The sequence below is a fragment of the Momordica charantia genome (genome assembly GCF_013281855.1).
Source record: "Momordica charantia cultivar OHB3-1 chromosome 2 unlocalized genomic scaffold, Mcharantia_2.0 BLBB01000002.1, whole genome shotgun sequence".
Classification (NCBI taxonomy): Eukaryota; Viridiplantae; Streptophyta; class Magnoliopsida; order Cucurbitales; family Cucurbitaceae; genus Momordica; species Momordica charantia.
The window spans coordinates 17,684,504-17,696,092 of NW_028275160.1; the positions used below are offsets into that span (position 1 = coordinate 17,684,504).

General features: G+C 40.3%; 1 protein-coding gene across 1 annotated transcript; it reads left to right on the plus strand.

Annotated features, from left to right (window-relative positions):
- Nucleotides 1–2,083: 2,083 nt before the first annotated feature.
- LOC148212938 (uncharacterized) lies at nt 2,084–3,955 on the plus strand. Its single transcript, XM_088120439.1, has 3 exons — nt 2,084–2,371; nt 2,705–3,378; nt 3,499–3,955. The coding sequence occupies exons 1-3, from the start codon at nt 2,084–2,086 to the stop codon at nt 3,953–3,955; spliced, it is 1,419 nt and encodes a 472-aa protein (XP_087976565.1).
- The last annotated feature ends 7,634 nt before the right edge of the window (nt 3,956–11,589 follow it).

The window sequence follows — 11,589 nt, forward strand, 5'->3', positions numbered from 1 at the left end:
TCTTTTTAATTTAATTTAAGTGTTTCATTTCATTTTATTTCGAGCTGCTGCGGTAATTGTTGTGAGTTATTGGCGTGTATGTACTTATTTAATTATTGTTTAACTAGGAGTCCGCTTTCTTTGGCAATTAGCCTGGGTCGTTGGACCAACTACTTAATTCAATTATTGGGTTTTGCAAAAACAAAATTTAGAAGGTCGTAAAGGCGTGGAAGGTGATTGTCAGAATCCAAAGTGGCAATTACCACGATAATATATTTGAAGGATACGAATAGTGACATTTGAGTAGAGGAAAAACTATGGTTCTCCTACCAACTGACAAGGGCAAAGGGAAGCTAGAGGTTCCCACTAGGAGAATTCTTTCTGAAATGAGCTCAAATCAGGCCACTTAGCGAAAAGTTCACAGGATAGAATACGAGCTGCCATAAGGGAACCCCACATCAGCTAAAGAAAAACTACAACTAGGGTTCAATCAAAATTTACCTCGAAGCATTGAGCTGGAATTACAGCAGGCATGAATGGAGGTCGGTTAACAAGGGAAAAAAACAAACCACTAGAAGTAGAGGTTCGGGACTCTAACAGAGAATGTATGAAGAGAGCTCACAGGCAACTTTGAAGGCGCGGGACAATCAAATATCACAACAAATGTCTTGTCTACAAACAGAAATCATGTCCTACGTGAAAAAGCCATTGTGTTGGAGGAGAAAGAAGTACAGTTAGCTCAGTATGCTCAAGAAAATCAAGGATTAAGGGAAACTGCTCAGGCGCTTTCAAGTCGTCTCGACAAAACCCAAAATGTTGTTGATGGATTAATGCATGATTATGTCGATATCAAGGAACAACACAACCAAGTGGGGTATGAATTAGACCATGTGAGGCGCAATAACACATTGTTGCGCTATATTTCAGAACATGTGCTAACCTAAGTCAGATAGGCAGCCCGTAGGGCAGATGGTTTAGCTGAAGAGGCACCAGCTCTCACGTCTGCTCCTACATAGCTGAATGGCAAAAGCACACTAAAGTTCTTGGGCAAACTTCGGCAAGATCTAGAGCATTGGGGACAGTTTTATTGACACTCTGCTTTAATGTACTTTCAATTTCATGATTTAAGCATCAGGGTTCAAATTTGGCATAATTGTTGTTTTCTTGTAATCTTCATTTATTTATTTACCCAATTTATAATAAAGTCACGAACTTATTTATTTACAGTTTTCTTTCTCTTTCTTTTTGTCTTCTATTTTTCTAAAAACAAAAGGGATTGTTCAAGATAGCTCGCTCACTGGCACCACATTGCACTTACCGTACCAAACACAGGGCAAGATTAATGATGGAAGATCAAAAAGCTGAGCAGGAGAAAACAAGGCAAGATATTGAGCAGTTGCAGGAAAAGTTAGATGTCATCCTCCTCACGTTGGAAAAAGGCAAAGCGGTTGCGGATCCTACTACATCTAGCAACCCCGTCCATGAGCCACAAGAAACCCCGCCTTATCCACCTGGGTACAGTCCACCTCTTAGGCCAACGACAGAGGGTTTCATGCTGCAATATACAATGTACAACCCTCTGTATGACGTCCCGGTTGGTTAGTATCTGCATCCCTTTGTTAAGGAAGCTCAGCAAATCCTAACCAACATCATTTTTCGAGAGCCCAAGCAAATGATGTCACCCCCTACAGTCCTTAATCTAGGTGGTCCTCTCAGCCAAGACAGACCCAGTTGGACAAAGTGCCCTCAGTAACGAGAAGTTCGAAGTTCTTGAGGAAAGATTAAGAGCAGTAGAGGGGACGGACGTTTTTGCAACATTGATGCCTCACAATTGTGCTTGGTGTTTGGATTAGTCATCCCTCCAAAATTCAAGGTGCCAGAGTTTGAGAAGTACGATGGTTCTTATTGTCCTAAGAATAATCTTATAATGTACTGTAGGAAGATGACAACGTATGTCCAAAATGACAAATTGTTGATACATTGCTTTCAAGAGAGTTTATCTGGTCCAGCCTCTCTTTGGTACATGCAGTTAGATAGCTCTCATCTTGGCTCGTGGAAGAATCTAGCCAACTCCTTCCTAAAATAATATAAGCATAACATAGACATGGCTCCAAATTGCTTAGATTTACAGAGGATGGAGAAGAAGAGTACAAAGAGCTTTAAGAAGTGTGCTCAAAGGTGGAGGGACACGGCAGCTCAAGTCCAACCTCCTTTAATGGATAAGGAGCTATCTGCCATGTTTATCAATACCCTAAACATCCTTTCTATATGGATGATAGGAAGCGCTTCCACAAATTTTTCTGATATTATGACCATCGAAGAAAGGATCGAATACGGGGTTAAACACGGGCGGATAACCAGTACTACCGATGAGTCGTTAGCCGCAAAGAAGGCAAGTCATTCCAAGAAGAAGTAAGATGAGGTGCAAATGGTGGGAGTAGACCGACACTCTTGGAAACAACAACCGTACGGTCGGACACCGCGATACACTCCGTATTATTACCCAAAGCCATACGGGTATAATCAACCATTTGTGAATAATACAACTTCACATTACTCCCCTTATGCCTCTCAAAATTTTCGACCCCCAGCCAGTCAAAATTTCCAACCTAAGGGTCAGCAGCATAATACATTCTATACTCAAGGGCAACAGACTAATAGAAGGGCACGTAAACAGACCCAATTTTACCCAATCCCCATCACTTATACTGAGCTTCTACCTCAGTTATTTCAGAATAATCAGCTGGCACCTGTACCTGTAGATCTGATCCAACCTCCATACCCAATAGGGTATCATGCAAATACTCGTTGTGATTATCACGAAGGAGCCATAGGGCATTCAACAGAGAACTGCACTGCATTGAAATACAGAGTTCAAGCTCTCATCAAGGCAGGTTGGTTGAAGTTTAAAAAAAACAATGGGCCTGATGTAAGTAAGAATCTGCTGCCGAATCATCAGAATGACGAAATAAATGCAATCGAATGCAAAAGGATCAAGTCGAAGAGTAAGGTTGCCGATATTACAACCCCTATGGAGGAGCTATTTGAAATTCTCTTGGGCGGTGGATATGTATCAGTGGAGTACCTATGCCAAAACCTCGAGTATAAAGGATATGATGAAAGTTTGACATGCTCGTTCCACGCTGGGGCGAAAGGACACTCTCTAAAGCAATGCAACTGTTTGCAAAAGAGAGTTCAAGAGTTGTTAGACTCAAAAGTCCTTACTGTTACAAAATCTCACCTGAAGAAAGGGATAAATGTCGTGGAGGATATCTTGGTTGCTGAGGGCTCAAGTGATTCTCTTAAGCCAAAACCTTTCACCATCTTTTATCGTGAAAAGCCAGATGCACCCAGCTGCAGTCGGAAACCAATCACTATCACGGTCCCAGCTTTTTTCAAGTATAAAAATTCCAAAGTAGTGCCTTGGAGATATGAGTGCGAGGTAACTGTAGTGTAAGATGTATCATCTCCTTCACTCCGAATTGACAATATCATTGGAGTAGGAGTTTCACGTACTAGGAGATGTTATATACCAGATAGGTTGCTAAAGCGCACGAATGAGCCCGCTAGTGAAAAAAATAAAGAGAAAGCAAGTGAAAAGAAGAAGGAGAAGGTAGAGGAAGATAAGAAAGAGAAGGCCAAACTGAACGAGGATATTTATGATGAACTGGTGGAGACAATTGTTGTAAATGATGCAAGTCCTAAACAACCCGTGTCCGAGGAAGAGACTCAAGAGTTTATAAAGCTAGTGAAGCAAAGTGAATACGAAGTTATTGAACAATTAGGTCGAACACCCGCAAAGATCTCTATATTATCTTTAATCTTATCCTCTAAAGCGCAACGGAATACACTGTTGGAGGCCTTGAAGCAGGCTTTCATTTCACAAGACATCATAGTGGATAATTTGAGCGACATTGTGGGGAATATAACGACATCTAGCTCCATCACATTTACAGATGAGGAGATACCACCATAAAGTACGGGACATACCAAAGCTCTCCACATCTCAGTTAAGTGTAAAAACTTCCTAATAGCAGAAGTCCTTATGGACAATGGATCTTCCTTAAACATAATGCCAAGATCCACACTAGAGAAGTTACCGGTTGATATGTCCCATATGAGACCTAGTATTGTGACAGTAAGACCTTTTGATGGAGCTCATAGCGTTGTTGTTGGGGATATTGAGATCCCGATCAAGATAGGTCCTTACACCTTTGACATAACATTTCAGGTTATGGACATTACATCAGTTTATAGTTTTTTGTTGGGGCGACCTTGGATACATTCGGTAGGGGCAGTTTCGTCTACTCTACATCAGAAAATTAAATTTGCGATTGACCAAAAGTTGGTGATCATATCGGGACAAGAAGACATTCTAGTCTCAAGGCTTGCTTCAATGCCATACGTTGAAGTAGCATTAGAAGCTTTTAAGTCTTCATTCGAATCATTCGAGATTGCAAAAGCTACAACTTTACATGGGAAGTTTATAAAACCTAAGCAACGACTTTTAGAGTTCGCCTTTAAAAGAGACAATGGGAGTTTAGACAAGCTGCTGAGGATGGCTAAAAATACAAGGAGGTTTGAGCTAGGGTATAAGCCAAATAGAGGTGACATCACCAGAGCGCAGAACCGTGAAAAAGCAAAACGACTAGTAAGATTTGAAAATAGGGAGCATGATTACACAAGGAGGACTGTTCCACCTCTCAGCCACTCTTTCAGAAGTGTCGGCATAATCCACCAAGAGTACGATGAGAGTTCTGCAGTGGCAGTAGTGACAGAAGAAAGAGAGCAAGCCGGACCTATCTTCCCGTGCCCAAACAGTTTCGAGCTGACCAATTGGAGCGTGTTAGAGCTACCGTCTTTTATCAATAATAAGTCAATGTAATTGTTTTTTTCCCATCATTTTCTTAATTAATAAATTAATTTTCTATTCCCCTGTATATTCTATCTAGACGTATCATTTGTCTATAATTCTTCCAAATCAATAAAGTTTAAATTCATTCACTTTGTTTCTTTCCTTTGTTATTTCTCTGGGCCAATTTATTCATTTGTTTTCTTTTCCTTTATTTTCTCTCTTATTATATCTTGAGCAGCAATACTGAGATTGAAAGTGATAATGATTCGAAATACAAGCTCGATACACCTATATCAACGTCGAGTCTGGTGAGGAAATGGATGATGAGCCCTCTGCTGAGTTATTAAGAATGTTAGAAGAAGAAGAAAAGATGTTGGGACCCTGTGAGGAATTAACCGAGATAGTTAACTTAGGATCACAACCCGAGGCCAAAGAGGTTAAAATAGGCACTAATATGTCTTTAGAGAGTCGCAAAAAGTTGACAGAGTTACTTCATGAATATGCTGAGGTTTTTGCTTGGTCCTATCAAGATATGCCTAGTTTAGATACAGACATTGTAGTGTACAAATTGCCAATCAACCCAGAGTTCATGCCGGTGAGGCAGAAGTTATGGAAAATGAGGCCAGATATGTTGATCATGATAAAGGATGAAGTAAAGAAGCAAATTGATGCAGGGTTCCTTATGGTATCTAATTACTCTAAGTGGGTGGCAAACATTGTCCTTGTACCAAAGAAAAATGGACAAGTAAGAATGTGTATGGATTATAGAAACTTGAATCGTGCAAGTCCAAAAGACAACTTTTCGCTTCCTCATATCGATGTGTTGGTTGATAATACTGCTGGGTTCTCAACCTTCTCCTTTATGGATGGATTCTCAGGCCACAATCAGATCAAGATGGCACCTGAGGATCGTGAAAAAACCACATTCATTACGCTATGGGGAACTTTCTGTTACAAAGTTATGCCATTTGGGCTAAAAAATGCTGGGACAACCTACCAGCGTGCAATGGTTACTCTCTTTCATGACTTGATGCACAAAGAAATTGAAGTTTACGTGGATGATATGATTGCCAAGTCAAAACAGGGCGAGGAGCACACAAATATTTTAAGAAAGCTGTTTGATCGATTGAGGAAGTCCAAATTGAAACTCAATCCCAACGAATGCATATTTTGGGCAACCACTGGAAAACTCCTGGGTTTGTAGTAAGCCAAGAAGGCATTAAAGTTGACTCGGATAAAGTCAAAGCAATCTTAGAGATGCCACCTCCATAGACGTAGAAAGAAGTCAAAGGATTATAGGACGACTCAACTACATCGTAAGTTTCATATCTCACTTAACAGCAACTTGCAAACCCTTCTTTAAATTGCTCCACAAGAACAACGATGGGGTATGGAGTGAAGATTATCAAGCAGAATTTGATAAGATTAAGCAGTATGTGCAAGACCCTCCAGTTCTTGTCTCACCAGCTCCAGGACGACCCCTTATTTTATATATCATAGTGACTAAAAACTCAACGGGATGTGTACTGGGGCAGCATGATGATTCAAATAGGAAAGAACAGGCTATATATTATTTAAGTAAGAAGTTCACCGATTGCGAGACTAGATACTCTCAAGTAGAAAAAACATGTTGTGCTCTAGCTTGGGCTACCCGACGTCTAAGACAATACATGTTGTATTATACCACATGGCTCATTTCAAATATAGACCCCATAAAGTATATTTTTGAAAAGTCGTCTCTCTCGGGTCGAATTGCAAGGTGGCAGGTTCTCTTGTCCTAATATGATATTGTCTATGTGAATCGAAAGGCCATTAAGGGGAGTGCTTTGGCCGACTACCTAGGTCAACAACCTATAAATGACTACGTGCCGGTGAAGTTCAATTTTCCAGATGAGTATATCTCCACCATAACCGCAAGTGAGGAAATTTTAGACTCACAAATTTGGACCATGATGTTTGATGGTGCCTCTAATGAGTTAGGTCATGGGATAGGGGCTATTTTCATATCACCCAAAAGGGAAGTATACCCTCTTACTACCAGATTGTGTTTTGACTGCACACATAATACGGACGTGTATGAAGTATGTTCGATGAGCGTCCAAGCTGCTATTGATATGACGATTAAGAAACTTAAAGTTTTTGAGGATTCTATGCTAGTAATTCATCAGCTAAGAGAAGAATGGGAAACAAGAGACGTTAAGTTGTTGCCTTACAAACAACTCATAACAGAATTGTCACAAGAATTTGATGAAATCTCATTTAATTATTTGCCAAGAGAAAATAATCAAGTAGTAGATGCATTGGCCACATTAGCAGTGATGTTCAATTTAGAACTCAATGAGGATGTTCATCTAATTAAAGTTGGGAGAAAAGATGTCCCAGCTTCTTGTATGAACATTGAGGAAGAACCCAATGGTAACCCCTGGTTCCATGATATCAAGCAATATATCAAGAGTAAAGAATATCCACTAAATGCTTCAGAAAATGATAAGCGCACCCTTCGCAAGTTGGCAATGAAGTTTTTCTTAAACGGAGAGATACTGTATAAGAGGAACCATGACATGGTTCTCCTAAGGTGTGTCTAAGGAAGAAAGGCCATGTAACGCCACAGGATTTTCAACATCCCAACGGGGACCATTACTAAAAGCCACCTAAAAAGTCCCACTCGTACTAGAGAACTTAAACCACTAGACGTATAAACTATGACAACACTCACCACGCTTCCGCTGCGCTAGTCTGAATAATAACACTTACAAAAACTTACACTAAACAGACCAAATACCACTAATGTGCTAGCGAAACTCAAATCCTTCAAAGTTAATAATTTAACAACAATCTAACCTTATAAAACTTCTCAAAGAAATCTTCACTAATCATAAACCATCCACTGCACGAATCTAACTTTCATAAATAACAACGAAGCAAAAGCTAATTCAAGTTCAACTTGAACAAATGCATTATACTGTTAAATATCCTCAACATATTACATCACCACAGTTCAAGTAGCTAAACAAAATTAAGGTTCTCAAGAAAAAGAGCTGTCAATCCTAGAACATCCCCTAAATAAGGGACTTAACAAAACAATTTAGTAATCTAAATAGACTCAAGCTACAAATAAACAACTATAGCTATCCTATTCAACTTGAAACCTAACAACGCAGTGTTAAATGGTCTCTCCAGTCAAGTCTCCTCCTCGCCATCACCATTCGAAGAGTTAGCTCGGTGCCTGCAAAACTGGATGGGAAAGAAAGAAGGATGAGTACAACCACAGTACTCAGTAAGCAGCCCTTATCTGAAAGGTCACGGACAAACAACATACTTATCAAGGAAACATCGTGTCATACTTATCAAACAATCAACACATCATGCTTATCATAAATCTCGAACGTTAAATGAAAGAAACATGTTACAAGAAACAGTTTATGTATAAGTTCAACTATACAGGTACCATGCATGTCAAACTCGTCCTCACATCCTAACTCACTGGTTCTCTTTCTTAATTCCTCCAAGACTTGCTCGGACCCCAAGGCCTCAACTACTACTCAACGTATTGGTCCTTGACCTCCAAGCAACTTCTAATCTATCACATTATGTTAGTCCTCCAAGTCTAACTCCTCGAATCGTATCGGCCCTTGCCATTTATCCCCAAAGCCCGACACTCATCTACAGGAGCTTGGTGTTCGACCTTGCCATTTATCCCCAAGGCTTTGAACTGTACATCGACCCTTGACATTTATTCCCCAAGGTATCGACGACTACTCAACATATTGGTCCTTGACCGCCACCACATCAAGACCCAATACTAGTTCAACAAAATAGAATCACTGTGCCGACCCCCGACCTTTTGTACCCGGAGCCTCGACACTCATCTTTACCAAGTTGAGGTATCGATCCCCGACCTTTGCACCTGGAGCCTCGATACCCAACTAGTGACGTGCCAGCCCTCTGGCCCTATTACTCATCCACTCACTTCGTTATGTCTCAAAACTCTCACAAGAGTCCTACTTGCTACTATGTCATGCCTCGTGCATCGATAATCTCATAACAGTCCAATATGTGATACACCAAAATGATCATATGTAAAAACCAATCAATTTAAAATAGTCCAACATGATCCAACAGCTCCAACAGGCATCGTTCACAGAAGAGGCACAACCAATAACTGAACCAAAATATAATCGATAGATACCCAGTATACATCAAACAAAATCGAGTTCTCACAAATATTCAATATGCTTTCGAAGCAACATATTATAGTACCAGTATACAATTTTCATCATGAAAACCAATTAGAACATAACAACAATTCAAACATAGTCATCCAAGATTACTTGGTTACAATTTATTCACACAACCTCATAATTTTCCTAAGATATATCAACAGTTTTATCAACAATGACGTTTACTAAATGATAACAATGACAAGCAATCATGCAAATATCACACATGGGCACACGAGCAAAGAACCATATCATATCAGCACACAACAACCAATCCCTCCAGTAAGAAAGTACTTACCACAAGTGCCCTGACATGTTATTAAGCTCGCCGAAGGATTTTCTAAACCATAGGCAACCAGACTTAAGTTAGAAACTAACTAAAACCACTTTAATTAAATCAAAATCCAATATAAGTGACTTGTTACCTACTAACTCACACTAAAACCCCTTGGGTTAGGAGTGGGTCGACGTCGAGGGGGTTCGGGCTCCCAAATATGAGTTCAAAAAGGCCTTAAGCTTGCTGTTCCGATGTCTAAAAGCAATGGGTAATGCCGATTTGGGTCCGAATAAGAGTGGGTCAACGTTGAATCAATGTCGAAGGGGGTGGGTAACGTAAATCAAGCTTCGTTTTGGTGTGGGTAAGCGTCGAAACTTTGCCGGAATTATAATAAGGTGCTGCTGGTCGTGGGTTGCTGTAGAAACTCGCCGGAATCACGTCGGCAACTAAGGAAACACTCCAGACTCGTGCTTATCGTCGCAGGACAGCCACCCGAGGGAAGCGTCGCCACTGAAACACCGTGGGAGCGTCGAACCTGCTCGGGCCCCCGTGGGACGCTGCTGCTGAGTAAAACGATGCCAGAATGCCGCCACTGCTGCCACCAATCGAAAGTTGCCGCTACTTCGTGTACCTTCGTCGGCGTGGAACAAATCGTGTCGCCGATGGAGGGCTGGGTCGCCGTATGGGATCAAGAGCTACCGTTGCTGCTACCTGGTGTCGCCGGAGGGAGCCGTTGTCGATGCTGCTTCGCCGGAGAAGAAAATTTCGAGGGGGGGGGGGGAGGCTGGCGGCTGCAACAAGAAAGGGAAGGGAGGAAGAAGAAGAGGAAGGAGAACAAGATGGGGCTAGGGTTATTTTGTTTTAATTCCCTTTTTTTTAACTTGTTTTAAAACCTAAAAGCCCAATCCCTTATTCTTGAAGGCGGCCCAACTAAATAAAACAATGACCCAAAACAATAAGCCCAATAATTATAGTTTAAAAATCAAATAAAACTCACAACAACCCGAAACAAAATAGTTAACTGAAACTCTAAAACCCAAGAATAATAATCCAAAGAAAAAGTATAATTTAGAAAAAAAAAATCCTAAAACCTTGAATTTAAAATTTAACTAAAAAACTCCTACACAGGTCGAGAACTTAAATCATCTTAATCCAATGAAATTAAACTTAACTCTAATTTAGCCAAAAATTATGATTTAAAAAAAACTATAAAATCCAAGAATTAAAGTTATCAGCTTACGGAAAAAATCCAAATACACTATTTATCTCTTAAAACAAACGAGGAAAAATCCAAAGACACTATTTATCTCTTAAAACAAACGAGTCAGAGAACGTGGGGCGTTACAGGTCAATAGGATTATGGAGGAAATTCATGAAGGAGTTTATGGCACTCATGCAAATGAGCACATGATGGAGTCAAATATTTTAAGGAAGCACACAACTATTTTAAGGAAGCAACATCAAGAAAGAAATTATTTGTCGTTATGGTCTTTATAAAACCAAGTGAGTTCACTCTATTTTGGCATTCAAGAAAAAATTTCCTGTTATCATCATGCGTCAAACTCACATTTCATGCATCGTTTCATGCATTTTCATTGAAGAAGTCTCAAAGCCTTATGGTAGAGAATTTCACAACGATTCATTCTTGATCAAGCAAGCTTGTTTAGTTTTCTATTGGTTAAATTGAACCCAATAGATCGTGGTCGAAGCCTGTGTCAAGCCATGTCTGTTGCCTTTTAGTTTCTTGTTGGTTAAATCGAACCCGATAGAGCGTGATCGAAGCCTATGTCAAGCCAGGTCGGTTTCCTTTTAGTTTTTTGTTGGTTAAATGGAACCCGATAGATCGTGGTCGAAGCTTGTGTCAAGCCAGGTCCGTTGCCTTTTAGTTTTCTGGTTGTTAAATCGAACCCGATCAAAGATCGTGGTCGAAGCCTGTGTCAAGCCAGGTTCGTTGCCTTTTAGTTTTCTATTAGTTAAATCGAACATGATAGATCATGGTCGAAGCCTGTGTCAAGCCAGGTATGTTGCCTTTTAGTTTTCTATTGGTTAAATCGAACCCGATAGATCGTGATTGAAGCCTGTGTTGATCCAGGTCTGTCGCCTTTTAGTTTTCTGTTGGTTAAATCGAATCCGATCAAAGATCGTGGTCGAAGCCTGTGTTAAGCCAAGTCGATTGCCTTTTATTATTCTGTTGGTTAAGTCGAACTCGATCTAAGATCATGGTCGAAGCCTGTGTCAAGCTAGGTTCGTTGCCTTTT